Source organism: Oncorhynchus keta, chromosome 10 (genome assembly GCF_023373465.1).
Source record: "Oncorhynchus keta strain PuntledgeMale-10-30-2019 chromosome 10, Oket_V2, whole genome shotgun sequence".
NCBI classification, from domain to species: domain Eukaryota; kingdom Metazoa; phylum Chordata; class Actinopteri; order Salmoniformes; family Salmonidae; genus Oncorhynchus; species Oncorhynchus keta.
In genome coordinates this window covers 61,902,360-61,920,447 of record NC_068430.1, presented here as the reverse complement: position 1 = coordinate 61,920,447, position 18,088 = coordinate 61,902,360, and the positions used below count along the sequence as shown (strand labels likewise).

Below are 18,088 nucleotides of genomic sequence, written 5' to 3'. Positions count from 1 at the left end.
GTAAACAACTAGATGAATGGCTCTATGGAATGCATCGATAAATGAATGGAATGTGCTATAATATATGGAATATGGCTACCACAGATACACTTCTGTAGCATACATTATGACATTTCCAATTTCAGATACAAACAACTAAAGAAAAAGACAGCAAAAGAGAGCAGGCGCATTTTAGTGTGAAAAATGCAGCTCTAATCTTCTTTGAACTTCAAATTCCATCATGCGTAGGATACGGCAGTTGTCAACACCACGCGCATTTATTTCCGATTGGCTTATTCCAGAGTGAATCGTTGAAATCGACCAATGGGTAAAGAAAACTCTGGATGTGGGTGGGAGCTAAGTGTGAACGTCACCAATTGACAGCTCGCTGCTCAGACGTGAGTGTGCCTGCCCAGTAGAGAGAGCTATAGGTAGCTATTTCCTTTCATATCACAGGGCGGCTAAAGGAAAACCCATTCGTCTGAGCACGGTCGTGCCAGTTTGCGCGAACCGAATCCACACACCTGGCCTGGGCATGGACGAACAGGCAGGGCCCGGCGTGTTCTTTAACAACAACAACAGCTCTGGTTTGCCTGGCGCTAGCAAAGGACCGCATCAGCCTGGCGACGTCGGTGGCGGAGAGGCGGCCAGGGCTCATTACAACATTCCGGGAATATTGCACTTTCTGCAACACGAATGGGCCCGCTTCGAGGTGGATAGAGCGCAATGGGAGGTGGAGCGAGCCGAATTGCAGGTAAACCACGTCAAAATGTCCCGCTTATTTTTGGTGGGGGTTTACGGTGCCGAGTCCGCTCTAGGAAGATTGACATTTGTGTCAGGAAGCCTACTCGCGCGCTACGGTCTTTTGTGGCGTGAACTGCTCGAGCTACGTAGCTACTAGAGTAGTCACTATAGCACAGGGTTTCCCAAACTCGGCCCAGGGCCCCCCAGTGTGCACGTTTTGGTTTCTACCACACCACAACACAGCTTATTCAAATAACCAACACATCAAGCTTTGATTAAATGTAATCAGTTGTGTAGTGCTAGGGCAAAACACAAAACGGGGGACCTTGCTATTGCAGAGCACTGCCTGTATTGTACTGTACACAACTTTTAATTTCCAAGTGTAGCCTTCTGTGTGCAAATTATTCACTACCATTGTTTTTAAATGATAGAAGGCTATCCAAATGTGGTCAGGCAGACCCAAGGACCTGTCTGTCCTCGATGAATACCTACGTCTTGGAATGCAACGAAACATTGCATGATGCAGTCCAAAGATCTACATCCCATTCTCAATAATATTGGTTGTCGAAATGTCAAGCACAAGTGTATTGAACAAGCAACTCATTAGGCCTACACACACTTCATGTTATTGAAAGCTGAGTTCACCTGTGAAGTGCAATGGCATGTCCAGTTTTAAGTCTGTTGAATAATTGACAGTTATCCTTATGAACAGCACAGTTGACTCATGCACTCAGTAGGCAGTGACATTAGTTTTTGTGCCTTACAACTTGACTTAAATCTATCAGAGGTAAGGCTATTAGCATATTGTGTAGGCCTTGAGTGAGTTGTAGCTTGAGTGAGCTACAATTTACTCAAGGTCTACACAATGTAAGTAATCCAGTTAATTGAAATAAATCTATGGATTTCACAAGACTGGGAATACACATACCTTTAAAAAAAGTAGGCGTGTCAGTAACTGGTGTGACCGCCACTTGCAGCGCAATAGATCTACTTGCATGGAGTTGATCAGGCTGTTGATTGTGGCCAGTGGAATGTTGTCCCACTCCTCTTCAGTGGCTGTGCGAAGTTTATGAATATTGGCGGGAACTGAACCACGCTGTTGTACATGTCGATCCAGAGCATCCCCAACATGCTCAAAATGGGTGACATGGTGAGTGTGCAGGCTATGGAAGAACTGGGACATTTTCAGATTCAAGAAATTGTATACAGATCCTTGCGAAATGGGGCAGTGCATTATCATGCTAAAACACAAGGTGTTGGCGACGGATGAATGGCACAATAATGGGCCTCGTCACACCATTGATAAAATGCAATTGTGTTTGTTGTCTGTAGTTTATGCCTGCTAATACCATAACCCCACCGCCACCATGGGGTATCTGTTGTGGTCTGCAGTTGTGAGACCTGTCGGACGTACTGCCAAATTCTCTTATACAACATGGGTAGAGAAATGAATGTTCAATTCTCTGGCAACAGCTCTGGTGGACATTTCCTGCAGCCAGCATGCCAATTGCATACTCCCTCAACTTGAGACATCTGTGGCATTGTGTTGTGACAAAACTTCACATTTTTTAGACTGGCCTTTCATTGCCCCCAGCACAAGGTGCACCTGTTTTATGATCACGTTGTTTAATCAGCTTCTTGATATGCCACACTTTTCTATCTTAGCAAAGGAGAAATGCTCACTAACAGGGATGTAAAAACAAAAAATGGTTCACAACATTTTAGAGAAATAAGCTTTTAGTGCATATGGAACATATCTGGGATCTTGTTTTTCAGCTCATGAAACAGGGGACCAACACTTCACATGTTGCGTTTTTATATTTTTGTTCAGTGTACATGAGTGCCTCCGAACATTGCTAACCAAGGCCAGTGCCAAGTGCTAGGCTAGGCAACCGATAGTGCATGGGCACTACGTTAGATCTGCACAATCATCAAGGCTTGATGTGCATTCCCGTTAATACAAACGTGTCCCCGTAGACCGGCTCGTACATGAAGCATCCTCTATTCAGGCCTCAAAGACATAATTTTCCTACTTAACTAGCTTTAATGGCGAGAAGGTGGAGAAAAATAAAAAAAATATGCATACTTTCTTCATGAAACTCAATTTTCCACAAACCATTTTGGATTTTCAGACAATTTAGGATGTACACTGTGTTCAGCCAAGGGTGTGCAACATCCAGAATTGTCTGAAAATGGTGGTGTAAAATTGTTTCATAAAGAAAGTATGCTTATTTTCCCCCTAAAATTCTGCCTTCTAGCCATTTAAAGCTAGACAAAATAGGCATTTTTTAAAGGGCAATGCTTGATCAGATTCTAAATTAACTATGTGTAACTGGACGTGGCATTTGTGCATCATTTACTTTGAAAATGTCCTGCCTCAATCAAAGCAGACTTTCATTTCTTATTATGCCTGGACGAAGGAGAGCGAATAGACCTAGATGACGACGTTACCCTCCTGATTCCGGAGAATGTTTTGTTTTTTACATTTTCCTCCCCATTTACTTCTAGCGCTTATCAGTAGTAGAGGGAGCTCATTGGCAAGTGACAAATGAGTGTCAGAATCGCTCCACTGGCAATGAGCAGAAAGCAATTTAATATCTTAATGCATTTGTTCTGCTGCTGTGCCACTATATAGTGTAGTAGCGACCCTGCATTCAGTTAAAGTCTTAGCTGAGCGAATGTAAAAATTGAATTGACCGGATATGCAGTGCCTTCAGAAAGTATCCACACCCCTTGACCTTTCCCACATGTTGTTGTTACAGCCTGAATTTAAAATGGAATGAATTGAGATTGTGAGCCACTGATCTACACACACAACCCCACAATGTCAAAGTGGAATTTTGTTTTCAAAATAATTAATACAAAGTTAAATGCTGAAATGTCTTGAGTCAATAAATGTTATGGCAGGCCTAAATATGTTCAGGACAAAACATGTGCTCAACAAGTACCATAATAAGTTGCATGGACTCACTCTTTGTGCAATAATATACTGAACAAAATGTAAATGCAATATGCAGCAATTTCAAAGATTTAGCTGAGTTACAGTTTAATATAAGGAAATCAGTCATTTGGGAGAAAAAAAAATATTATCCATCCACTGGGCCTAGCCAATCAGAATTTGTTTTTACCCACAAAAGGGCTTTATTACAGACAGACAGACTCCTCAGCACCAAATGCTCACTAACAGGAATGTAAACACATTTGTGCACAACATTTGAGAGAAATAAGCTTTTAGTTTGTATGGAACATTTCTGGAATCTTGTTTTTCCGCTCATGAAACATCGGACCAGCACTTTTACCTGTTTTTGTTCAGTGTAGTTCTTAACCATTTTTGAATAATTATCCAATCTCTGGTTTTACCCCACACTTGCAATTCTATGTAAGGTCCCTCAATTGAGTACTGAATTTCAAGCACAGATTCAACCACAAAGACCAGGGAGCTTTTCTAATACCTCACAAAGAACACCTATTGGTAGATGGGTAAATAAAAAAGCAGACTCTAAATATCTCTTTCAGCAAGGGGAAGATATTAATTACACTTTGAATAGTGTATCAATACACTCAGTCACTACAAAGATACAGGTGTACTTCCTAACTCCGTTGCTGGAGAGGAAGGAAACCGCCTACGGATTTCACCATGAGGCCAATGGTGATTTTAAAACAGTTACAGTTGAATGGTTGTGATAGGAGAAAACTGAGGATGGATCAACAACATTGTAGTTAATGTACAATACTAACCTAAATGACAAAGTAAAAGAAGGAAGTCAGTGCAGAATAAAAAATATTCCACAACATGCAATAAAGCACTAAAGTAATACTGCAAACAAAACATTACCTTTATCTTTGGGGCAAACACAACACTGAGTACCACTCGTCATATTTTCAAGCATGGTGTTGGCTGCATCATGTTATGGGTATGCTCATCATTTTCTTTTGAATAAAAATAAACAATTGAGCTAAGCACAAAATCCTAGAGGAAAACCTGTTTGTCTGCTTTCCAACAGACACCGAAAGAGACATGTATCTTTCAGGTGGACAATAACCTAAAACACAATGCCAAATGTACACTGAATGTTCCTGAGTGGCCTAGATACAGTTTTGACTTAGTGAGTGTTGCAACCGAGAACAGACCATTTTTACGCGCTTCAGCAATCGGCTGTCCCGTTCTGTGAGCTTGTGTGGCCTGCCACTTCGCGGCTGAGCCATTGTTGTTCCTAGATGTTTCCACTTCACAATAGCAACACTTACAGGGGCAGCTCTATCAGGGCAGAAATATGACAACCTTACTTGTTGGAAAGGTGCCATCCTATGACAGTGCCATGTTGATAGTCACTGAGCTCTTCAGTAAGGCCATTCTACTGCCAATGTTTGTCTATGGCGATTGCATGGCTGTGTGTTCAATTTTATACACCTGTCAGCAACGGGTGTAGCTGAAATAGCCAAAGCTGCTAATTTGAAGGGGTGTCCACATACACTAGAGATACGAAAGTATCTCTGGGCTGGGTACTTTTCGAAATGGGCGCCTTCGTGACCATTGCTGTCGGAGTTGGACGATCACTGACAGGCACTGGCCTAGCATTTTGACCCAGAAGTACTGCTGTTGCACAACACTGGGAATCCATGACATCACATTGAGTGTGAGTGTTTTAAAGAATCACTGTGAGCCTCTCTCTGCCTCTGCTCCTCCTTTGCCCAAGAGGATGTCTGGCATCATCACCACTTTTCCTTCCCTCCTTCCCCGCACTATAAATACATTGCAGAGTAGGCGAAGACGGGAGTGGGTGCAGGAAGAAACAACCAATGGGAGAAAGAACCGACCAATGCTCACCAGCATGTTGGGAGATCTGTTTTTTTTTTCTCACGCTTTTTTTTCTGCATAACCCACACTTAATGTAAGTGCTGGGTCTCTGAGGAAACAGTACATGGGCCTGTTCAGCCTATTTCTTTGCCTTGGCTTGCACTTGGAGCGCCCCCCATCTGAGCCGCTTGTCAGTGTTTGGTATTCAACTCCCTCCGACATTTGAATAATAGTCATTTTTTTCCTTGTTCAGGGACGTTTGTTGTCAAGAGGGCGGCCCAGAGGCGGCCCGCGTCGTTGGGATCTTTCGGATCTCACGGCTTGTCGGCTTCCGCGTGTTCTCCAATGACCCATAACAACCAGTATGAATTTTGGTTTCAAGTGAGTCATGCCACAGAGCTGACACCGCGGGTGTCGTGGCTCCCTGCCCCGTCGTTAAAACGGAGCCCGATGTTTTTCACAGAAGCAAGCTCCAGGCTGAATCTCAGGTAGCTACTACCCAGTGCTGGTGAGGTGTGGGAGGGCTTTTTTGTGTGTACATATTCCGCCACACTGACTAGTATACTAGTCGACGTGTTACGCATACTCAAGATACTACTACTTCCTTGGCCTTTTCTGGGTCATCACATTTTGTAATTTCCCCACAAGTGTTTATTCCAATGACTCCCTTTGACTGCCCTGGAACAGTATGTCCATTTGAGAATGTGGGAGTGTGAGAAAGTCCTCTCTGAAGGAGAGAGTGTGTGTGTCTCCAATGGCACTCCATTCCCTATTTAGTGCACTACTTTTGACCAGATAGCCTTTAAAAGGAATAGGGTGCCATTTGGAAGGTAGCCAGAGAGCGTCCTCTCAGGCAGTTGGGCTTACAGTAGCCCGGCACCTCCAGTCTATGAGTAACCATGTCTGGTATTCTAACAAGAGGCCCACCTGCTAGCCCTATGAACACCATCACTGTGTTTTACAGGTGCTTGTACCGGAAGGGACTGTCTGGCACTGTGGACAACACTGCAGTATTCATACTTGTTTTACTGTGTTATTTCTTTGCATTTTATTCCACAAAGCCTTTAGATGATTTAGAAATTGCACTTCACGAGTTGTTTCACGACATGAATAACTTTTTACTTCAGTTTCAGACCTTCCTCTGTGCGTGGATACTCAGTAAGATGGAGCTGTTTATTCAAAACGGTAAGAGGTCACGGGCCAATAGTTAGAAAAGGTGACATCAAACCAACTCTGCAATCTCAATTATAACTCTGCATAAAGTAAATGTTTTACTCAATAACACCTTTTTATACTTTAATGATTTGCATACCACCATGCTTTCAGTGTGTGTGCCATCATATCATGACACTTAAATTATGCAAAGTTATGTAAATGGTGATAGGCTATGGGGGGAATAAGGCCTGCAGGCTACTCTATTTAAAGTATTACTGCTTTGGTGTGTAATTCCAATGCCCTTTTATCTTTTTAAGTAGTCTTTTATAGACCTATTTTCATCTCACTAATTAAATGACATCGTCAAGACACCGATGTGCAATAGCCGTTGCTGTGGGTAGACAGTATGCCTGGGATTATGCATAACTGACTGCTTGCCAAGGCTAAATCTGGACCTTGCTGTCATTGCAGCGCATACGTCAAATTCCAGATCGCTGTTTTTATGGCTTCCCGTCATTATCTCATGTAATGAGGTAGATTATCATAAGACCAGACCATTATCGTTCTGCTGTCTGAGGTATGTTTATTTGCTCAGAATTTGCACGTCCACCATGTTTTGATGACATGACACAAATCGGTTTACTCGCCATATGTTCAGGAGATCAATTGACACCCAGGCAGCAATTTTCCCACTCTGGGGAGAAGGTGTGGAGTCCATCAGACTGGGGATCGTGCGTCTATAAGCAGTCTCTCTGACCTCTGGATCGATGGCGGAGGGGGAGAATTGAGACCAAGCGCCCCAGAGGCTAAAGGTCTACTCCATTGGAACTTGTCTAGCAGCTCCAGAAACAATTGGCCCTGCCACAGCATGCATAAATAAATCTTATAAACCAATTTTAGAATTTGGAAATATATTCTCCTGCAATTTGTATCCTAAAAGTGTGACAGTACGAATGGTAGCTCACCTCCAAAGCATGACAGAATAGAAATAATCCAAATTAGCTAGGTTTCCATTCAATTGGCGACAGACTTTCCATGTAAATATTCTAAGATCTGCATTTTCCCAGCAGAGGTGGTTTTCCATCAAACTGACTTGTTGTGGATAGAAGGCTGTGAGTTATATAGTGCACATTAAAAAGCTTTTTCTACGCTTTACGTTTTCATGTACCGAATATTATTTGTATTTTTTTTTTAAATTTGCCAATGCTTTTGTTACAAAAACGTATTTGATAAATCGCTAACTTTCCCAAGCTGTTTTTGCTGCGTGCTCTCTAGACCAGTGGTTGCCAACCTGTACTGCAGGTGGTCTGCAAATTATTATTATTGTTTTTTTCAAAAGTTAATTAATACTCCCAACAGTTGGGAGTATTAATGGTATTATAAGCAATTTATAAGCAATTTTACATTACTTTTCACAATGCTAATTGTTTATAATAAATAATAGTCCTTTAATTTGTTACATTCACTGCTATAATTGACTAAGTTCGACCAGCAAGGTATTTTGTTTTAAAATGTGACTCTGCAAATGGTGGTCCTCGAGCTTTCAACAGTGATTTGTTGGTCCCCGGAACGGTAAAAGTTTGGGGACCACTGCTCTAGACAACAGTTCGCTGGTAAAGTGGACAGGGTATGTTGTATGATGAGACAAAGATAAGATCATTTATTTTATTTGATAATAGTCAGCCAAGCACCGATCATCATGTCTTCAGCCTACAAATAATAACCTGGATCTATTTGAAATTTTGCATTAATTTCATCACCGTGCACTAAACCGCCATGTGAAGTTCATCATGACTCCTATTTCGTCTGTGCGTAGTAACTTTACATGTACATATTACCTTGACTAACCTATGCCCCTGCACATTGACGGTGTATCGATGCTCCCTGTATATAGCCTCGCTACTGTTATTTTAATGTTGCTCTTTAATTATTTGTTATTTTCCTCTTTTTAAAAAAATGTTTTTTTACTTCAGTTCATTTTAGTAAATACTTTCTTAACATGTATTTTTCTTATCTTCATTGTTGGTTAAGGGCTGGTAAGTAAGAATTACAGTGTAAGGTCTACCTACACCTGTTGTATTCGGTGCATGTAACAAGTACGATTTGATCTTCCTAATAAACTATTCATGCTTTTCCACGTCATGGTGGGAGGACAACACAACTTGTCCTCTCAATGGCTCCAAGTTCACCTCGACATGATGGTTATTATCTCAATATTCACTCATAAAACGCTTCCAATGCAATTGTAGCATAATCTATTTCACCGGCCAAAAAAGTATCATGTGACTTGGGATGGTTGACAACCAGGCGGGCTGCATTGTTCTGGAGTTGAGTTATGCGTCAGCTAATTCATCCAAGTTAATATGGTTGGATGGAAACCTGGTTATTGTCTAACGTTTATTGGTGGATAGGTTTCTAGCACGCACAGGAGGCTTTTGAGATTAGTGTGTATTTTTTTTTTAAACCAGTAAAAAAAAATCCCTTTTGCTATTCTGGGAGAGTGTAGGTGGCTATTGTTGTTAACCCTTTCTTTGAAGATATGCCAACACCAAAAAGGCTTTTCAGAATTGTACAGGAGCGCCTTGGAATTTGTTTAGCTTTTCTTGGTCTACTTGCTGTTCTAATGGAGTATCTGTGGCCTAATGTCTCACGTCACCTTGGCGTCTTCGGTGGAGCTGAAGTGCTGACAATGTCAGGTATAATATTACTGCAGCAGTGTGATCACGGAAGAGCCCTGCCAGCAGTTAGTGTCACATTCTCCATAGATTTGTCTCCTGACATTGGAGATGGAGGGAGTGCGGGCTTCCTCACATGTCTGGACAGGTGAGCGAACGTTGCGGTGAACGCACACTGCTCTTGTCATGTGGAAATCACAGCAGACTCCCACGCGTCATTTCACAATTGCCATTAGCAATACCACCCAGTCTGTGGCAGTAATGTTGCTGACTGGGGTTTTCAGGTTTATACCCCATGATGCGTTGTCTAAATAATGTAACTTATATTTTAGTAATTTAGTAGAGTGAGTGAGTGCATACTTTTTCGTACTGGTCCCCCGTGGGAATCGAACCCACAACCCCGACGTTGCAAGCGCCCTACCATCTGAGCCACACAGGACCACTTGTTGGGGGTATTCTTGGGTGGATGCGTGGGATTGAGACAACACATGCTTCTTAAGCAATGATGCATCACACGAGCACTCTCTCGCTTCTGCAACACCCGCCAAAGCAAAGCCCAGATTTATACTTCTTCCCTTTGACGTCATTCAGAGGCTCCCTTGTAAGGAATGGTATGCACACCTGCTTGTTTTGCCATGTAATGCAAACAGCGGAGCCAAATGCACCACACCCTGGGTCACGCCTAAGCACCATAAGCACTTTACTATTATCGTCAACAACAGGAGGTGCCTGGCAGACAACGCTCTGGACAGTGGCACTGAGGCGTCCATCTTACAATGTGTTCCAGGCCCGTGAGTGCGTAAGAGTGACTTTGGGTTTGTGTAAGACAGATGTGAGTTCTGGCATCCCTGTGCATTGTAAACCTGATGTATGCCTAATGAATGTATAGAGATGCAGTATTTATCTTACTATACTATTTTTTTAAAGTATTTTTTTATATGAATCACATGAATTACAGGTCATCAGTCCAACTGATTTACCATGTAAGTATAGTACTGTTTTTGACCACTATAATACGTTGATTCTTATAACCTGGATCATGTGACAATGGCAGCAGGAATGACACATTAGTGATGGATGAGATTGGACTGGTGACCTGATTTCAAGATTCAGTTAGTTAGATAGCCCTCCGAGAACTAACTGGTTGCTCCACTTAGCCAAGTGCTCCAGCTCAGTAGCCGTGTTGGACACACAATCATGCATACAGGTCCTAGATCTTTCTGGGGGACTTGCTGTTGCTTTAAGAAAGGGCTTTGGGAAGAGTGGGAGACCCTGCCACCCCTGCAGTACATAGCAAGGACAACTGAAGTGGTAGAAGAAAAGGATGTGGAAGTAAGAGAGAGACTAAAAGAGACTTCACTTCACGTGGAGTCGTCAGTTCTCACTAGTCGGCACGGTTAACTTTTTTCTGGCCCTTGTGATATTATCCATGGGTTACAACTCATATGGCAGTTGTCATCTGGTCCTCAAGCGTGTGGACCAGATGACAACAGGCTGAGAGCGAGGCATAGAGAGAGAACATGAGAGGAGGGTGAGAAGTCGTCAGGCTCGCACCACAGAGCGAGATGGAAGAGAGGGCCCTGTGGCGTTCTCCAGATAGAAAGTACTTCCTTCCTCCTCCCTTCTTCGTGCCCCTCAGGGGAAACCGAAAACCAAAAGGGGATTATGATTCCTGTAATTTCCATTTTGATGTAAACAAGAGGACTAAATACAAAACACCCGCGGCTTTCCTAGTCTCCCAAAAAATCTCCTCAGTTTGTCAAAGCCCCTGGTTGGTCCTTCTCCTTAGGAATTGTTTTGATACATTTTTGTTTCTGATGTTTTAAAGTGTGTACTGGTTTTATAAATAAAATATTGACATCATTTCTAGAGACTGTCGAGCAATATACAATGGATCTGGGTGTGTTGAATTAACCATACCATTAAGCACAAATGTTTCCTTTTGAGTTAAGTAATCACACAGGCGTATGCGTGCTCTATCCTCCAGATGCTCTTCAATGTCGGTTGCCAGATTAAAAGGAATCTGAGCAGATAACGTGTGTGTGTGTGCCTCGGGGACACCACCTACTCTTGTGGTCCGCAGTCTCCACACACAGCGTTGGTGTGTGTGTGTGTGCACCTCGGGGACACCACCTACTCTTGTGGTCCGCAGTCTCCACACACAGCGTTGGTGTGTGTGCGTGTGCACCTCGGGGACACCACCTACTCTTGTGGTCCGCAGTCTCCACACACAGCGTTGGTGTTTACACTCTGTGTGTGTCCTCAGTTCAGACAGAGCGTGCCAGGGGACTGCTCCAGCCGTTTCGGTATTCATCTGAATTAAGGTTTAGCACTGGAGAGAGACCGTGCCGACGTTAATACCACTTTGGCAAAGTCTGCTGTTAGCTGTCATGTTTCTTGTTTTGTATTGGGAAAGTCGGTGCTCTCTCAAGACCTTATCTAGCAGGCTACCTATAGAGGGATTTTCACACTACTGAGTCAAACTGCACAGAGCTGACCTGGTAATGTATCCAGCGTTGTTGCTGTAACCGTGCTTAAGAGGACAATGTGAAAATAAAATACCCGAGCCGGCACGGTTGGCTTTGGATCGTCACGATGGTGTGAAGAGGGTATAGCAGGCATCAAGGGACAGGGGATACATAAACTAGGAACGCTGGTGAGCTCTTCATCTTGGCACTCCTTTGTAAATAAAACAACTGCATTGTCATTAAAAGACTGACTATTCAAATCCAATGTACCTGTAATCACTTTGGAGATGTTTTGACGGTAACTACAAGCCCTAGAGTTACATACAGTAGGAGTTTGGGATCGAGTCTTTGTCTTGCAGACCGACCGATCTACAGATCACACGGAGTCGTCATTTAAGATGCCGGGTGATTTGTAGGTCAGTCAGGCTGCAGTTGCCAAATGCACTTGAACTTCTCCCTGAGAGTGCACTGTTAACTCCGCAAGAATCCTTGGCCATTACTCCTCTCCCTGTTGGCCTTGTCGGCTCCAATTGCTGCCGCGTGGCACAGAAATGGCCCGCGGGATGCTCTTATCCAGGTTATTAAACAAAATGAATTGAGACACTTTTGCGCTGTGGCTTGTCAATGATCGTCCGCTTCGTTAAGCTGTGCTGAAGGACTGACCAGAGAGGAGAATTCAGGATCGCCTTGTGCCAGGGAGGTGAAATACAGTAATAGTAAAAACATGTTCAGGTCCTGTATGTATCAAGCGTCTCAGAGGTAGAAGTGCTGATTTACAATCAGTTTTGCCTTATTAGACCACAATGAATAAGGTTGCATGGATGGGGGCAGCTGATCCTAGATCAGCACTCTCATGCTGAGGTGCTTGATACATACGGCCCCTGGTATCTTAAAGCTGTTGGGTTTTGTTTGTTAGTCATCTAAATACAGCCACTCGTGAGTGAACACTTTGCGTTTGCCTTACAGCACCTCTTATCTGTCAAAGCTGTTTGTGTGTGTGTTTGTGTGTGTGTGTGTGTGCACCACACACTCTCTTCTAATCCCTAACCCCGGTGCTCCCCACTACTCTATTGTGACATGGAGGGCAATACTGATTTGGCCGTGCCCTCTATGTATATTCTCCCACAGGCCCGCATCCTGTCAGTCATATCGTCACATTCAGTATTCCACAAAGACCTTTAGGTCATTGAAATGGAGCATGGTTTTGAATTGAGCTATAGCTTGACAACTCCATAGTCATTATGTAGTATTCTATTACTTCCAGGTTACATTATACTAATGATATATCAGTCAACATAATGGCGGCGGCGTTGCTTGAACTAAGCAGCTCTGAAACTTTTAAAGGATGAAATACATTTTGTGGCTTGTGTACTGGAATCGTGGACTGTCTATGGACCGTGTGCATAAATGTGGCACAATAAGTTGAATGCAACAGTTTTGTTGGCTTCTGCTGTGTGAAGCTTTTTGGACTCTGCAATGCCTCGCCATTGATTGGCTGATGTTTTTGGCGGGATAATCAGACTGCTTCCGTAGACACTCACTTAACCACCTCGTAATGGCCGCCGGGTAGCTCAATGCCCCGTAATCCTTAGGAGTTGACTCTTGTACCTTTGATTCGCAGTGGCTGACAACGGGCGCTTTGTGCCTATGTGAGCCACTATGTAACGCTGGTTAAGCTCGCCCGCATACCGTCGCCCACAGCCACTTCCTGTGTTAGCATAGTGAGCTAGCACTGCAATGTTGCGTTCAATCTGTGAGTCCTGGCTGCTCTCTCAGGCAGAAAGACCTGTATTTGGTGCCTCACTCCATCTGGGTGTATAAGCAGTGTATAATGTCAATTTGGGCCATATAGCCTAGTGTATGAATGCTTTATGGAGTCTGTTAGAACCAGAATGTACTAATTGCTCTGATTCTTCTGCCATGAGCTGCCGAGGTTACTGAACATAGAGGAAAATGAAGTCCCACTCTACAAGGCAGTCCTTCAACAGTTAATTTTGGGTGTTGTCGTTTAGTGTAATGGATTAATAATTGTCTGACAGTTAGTGTGTTGGATTTCCTCCTCCCTACTACTGCACCATATGTTGTAACACCTTACACTCGTTGTAGGAGCCTAAATCATATTTCCGCATAAACTTTGTCCACTCTTGTATTGTAGGTAATGAATGTCCTTAACATTGACTTGTTTTGGAAATGCCAAAGACAACAATACAAAGGCATAGCTTTTAAAAGCCTTACAGGATAGGCTATAGCAGCTACCTATACTTGTGTGTGTGTGTTTTGTTTGTTTGTGTTTTCATGCATTTCAGGCATACACTCCACTGAGCTTCTTGGGCATCATGGAAAAAAACAGAACGTACTGTTTTAACAAGCATTCAGTTCCTTATGTCAGCATAGCTGCTCCTTTTCCCAAGGGCCTTGCTGTTTTCGCACATCAAAGGGGAGTATTTGAGTACGTGTGTTTACAAGTGCGGCCGGGCCCAATTTAATGCTAATATGACGGTGCCCGTAAAGCTGTGCGAACTGGCCAGGGAGCGGGGGCTTTAGTCCCGTAAACATCATGGTCCCACTGAGCCAGACCTTACGTCATGTCTCAGGCATTTCTAACCCTTCCCCCTTTCATTCCTCCCCGCCTCAAAACTCTTTCCCCGGCAGCTTAGTGGGACAGAGAGGATCGGCAATGAAAGACCCTGACTTATATGTGATTGGGGCGACACACAAACCCCACCCCACTCTACCCAAGCCCAACTCCACCCCCTGTGACATTGCCTCCATACTCCAGCCACAGCTTAGTGGAGCAGCGACTGTGTACAATTTACAGGCCTTCCCTGCTGTCTAAATTCTTTAGTAACTGTATACTTGTGGACTTCTCCCCATGCATTTGAAAGCATTCCACTGTATTTATTCTACCTTTTTAAATCCATGAAGGGAAGTAAGCAAATGCGCACTTGGGCAGAAGTGTAGAGGATTGGGACGCAACCGACTTGCATGTAATGGGGTTACACATTTTCTCCACTGTCATGATGATTGGTTCCTACTCGTCAGTTGGTCCTTCTGTTCTGTGCAATGCTGTACTGCACATCACAGGACTATATTGCAGGGTTTTTCTCAAGCCTCTCTCGTGTGTAAGGCATAGGGAGCAAGCGACACGTGAGCTTAAAAGGTCAGAACATCAGTGGGCGCAGACTGTCTGGCATCATAGTGTAGTCAGTTTACTCCTTCCTTTCACTTATCTACTTGCCTGCAACTCAGAAAGTCCACTCAATAAAACTCTACAGCCAAAGAACGTCACCAAACGAAAAGCTGCCTGGATTTACTTAGTTTGTTCAGTGAGCGGCTTGTAAGTTGTGCATATTTACATGTAGGCCTAGTCTTTGCTCTATATACTCTTTCTGAACTCAAACGCACACAATCTGCAAGGGCTCCCCCTCCCCTCTTCTCCCTGCTCCCAGAGTTTTGCTGTTCTAATTAAAGAGCTGTTGCCCTCAGAAGTGTTCTCATGTCAGCGCTCACCCCAGGGCTGCTGCGTCACGCCGTTGTTCCTACCATTCCAGAAGCCCAGCTCTTACCCTCTATCTGAGCTGAACGCAAAAGGCCTTGTTGAATTTCCTCTCCACTCCTCCCATCTATTAGTAGCGGTTACTGTGGCGCTGGGGAATTTGGGTTCGTCACTATGCCAGTGCCGTGGGTATCCAACTGAAGGTGGTGTGTGTGTTTGTGAGAGAGTAAGCAAGCAAGTAAGAGAGTGAAAGATAATTTTTTTAGAGCCAGGAGATTTATTCTCCCCCTGGGGGGGAGGGTTTCTCCCTGTTTCCTCTGACACTCCAACATTTTAGCATAGAGATAGTTTGCATCACTCCGGTGTAACCACGGCTGGTTTACAGGAATGCAGACCATCCACACTGTCTAGAGCAGAGATTAGGATCTAGGACAATGGATCTAATCAGGCAGATCTCGCAAAACACATCTGTTATTACAAAACAAACCTGTAGAGGAAATACTGAAGACGTGCATTCCCTCCCTAGTATGAACGAATGAAATAGTCGCTGTGTTCTTTGTACATTTTGAGTTACCAGAGCTGATAGCGTTTGGTGTTGGTGTTTTCAGGTTTCTACGGGTACCTAGATTTAGCATTTCTATCAAAGGACTCATAAGTACAAGCATGAAGGTCATAGGAGCATATTGAATTGGGTGTCAAACGAAAGCTAAGAGTCAATATTTTTTGCGGAAATAAAGCCATAGATAAAAATGTATCTTAAACAGGCATAAGTAAAGGATTTGATTTCTGGGTAAACGGATGGAAAAGGGAGTATTAGAAAACATCTACCAGGAAAAAGTATCAGAAATACATCAAAACACAATGTTGATGCGAAGATCTCTGCCAACTAATAACAACACTTATTAATTTGTTTTGGAGAAATTGTTTACCTTCTGTAAGTTTAAGAAATATTGCCCAGTGTCTTGTCATTCTGTTACCAATACCCCACATATCTTTAAGATATTTTCTCATTTCTCTCCCTCATGAGGAGGGAGGATGATGAAAGTTCACAGAAGTAACAAGAGATGGCAGACCTACCAATGAATTATATTGATTTTACTGATATCAATTTTGTTAATTTATTATTTGTTGATTAAATCCCGTAATTCCATTACCAAATTGGAAACAGAATTAACAAAAAATCTGTATCAGAATTACCTCACCTGAGTTGTCGACAATGGGAAATCATAATAGTCTTTTTTTTTTTTTTTTTTTTTTTTTTTACTTTTTATGTTCAGCTCATAACTGTTTTCTTTGTCTTTCTAGTGGTGAAACCCACTGGGCAACACCTCTCTCTCTCTCTGCTTCTCTTTCTCACTCTCCAGTTACTGTCACCACTCCCGGCTCTCAGTGACGCCGACCTAAGAGCCCACTCTTTCCATTTACTGTAACAAACATCCTCACCCACTGAGCCCCGACCGACACCGGATGTCCAAATTTGATCAGTCCTCCCTGGCCTTGATGTTAACTTCCACAGACGGACTGGACTGGATCAAATCTGAAGCTATCATAGACGTATGTTTCACAAGTATTGATAGTACAGCGAGTAGAGTACAGTACTGAGTATTAGTGATGTGGGGGAAAAATCGATACATTTACATATCGGGATATTGTGACAATATATCATTTTGAAAATATCGCAATATTATTTTTGTGCTAGTTTTCTGTACCTGCACCAAAACTCCCGTATTTTTCCATCATAGACAATTTGTTTTCTCATCGCTCGCTCTTGTCCCTCTGCAGCAGGCTTATGGTGAACAATATGTTTGGAACGCAATAAAATCACACTATGGAATCGTTATACATATAGAACCGTGAGAATCACAGGTCCTTGCCCTACTGAGAAGCGTACAAAACAGTGAGTAGAGTACAATATATTGTACTGTAGGGCTTGGAATTGCCTGGGACCTCACGATACCATCACAATACTTCAGTGCCAATACACAGTTGAAGTCGGAAGTTTACATACACTTAGGTTGGAGTCATTAAAACTCGTCTTTCAACCACTCCACACATTTCTTATTAACAAACTATAGTTTTGGCAAGTCGGTTAGGACAAGAGGTCGACCGATTAATTAGGGCCGATTTCAAGTTTTCATAACAATCGGAAATCTGTATTTTTGGACACTGATTTGCCTTTTTTTTTTTACACCTTTATTTAATCTTTATTTAACTAGGCATGTCAGTTAAGAACATTATTATTTTCAATGACGGCCTAGGAACGAACAGTGGGTTAACTACCTCGTTCAGGGGCACAAAGACAGATTTTCACCTTGTCAGCTCGGGGGATCCAATCTTGCAACCTTACAGTTAACTAGTCCAACGCAATAACGACCTGCCTCTCTCTCGTTGCACTCCACAAAGATACTGCCTGTTACGCAAATGCAGTAAGCCAATGTAAGTTGCTAGCTAGCATTAAACTTATCTTATAAAAAAAACAATCAATCATAATCACTAGTTAACTACACACGGTTGATATTACTAGATATTATCTAGTGTGTCCTGTGTTGCATATAATCTGACTGAGCATGCAAGTATCTAAATATCTAACTGAGCAGTGGTAGGCAGAAGCAGGCGCGTAAACATTCATTCAAACAGCACTTTTGTGCGCTTTGCCAGCAGCTCTTTGTTGTGCGTCAAGCATTGCGCTTTTTATGACTTCAACCCTATCAACTCCCAAGATGAGGCTGGTGTGACCGAAGTGAAATGTTTGTCTACTTAGCGCCGGCTCATA

The 18,088-nt window shown here is 43.0% G+C and overlaps 1 protein-coding gene across 2 annotated transcripts in view; it reads left to right on the top strand.

The window, feature by feature from the left end:
* The first annotated feature begins 365 nt into the window (after positions 1-365).
* The window catches only part of LOC118389136 (striatin-like), an 81,108-nt gene continuing 63,385 nt past the window's right edge, over positions 366-18,088 (top strand). Inside the window, exon 1 of one of the 2 annotated variants that reach the window (XM_052527453.1) lies at positions 366-733. In XM_052527453.1, coding sequence (XP_052383413.1) covers positions 515-733 — 219 coding nt within the window. In that variant the 5' untranslated portion in view covers positions 366-514. The remainder of the gene's footprint in view (positions 734-18,088) is intronic. The other variant, XM_035778926.2, reaches the window with a different exon arrangement.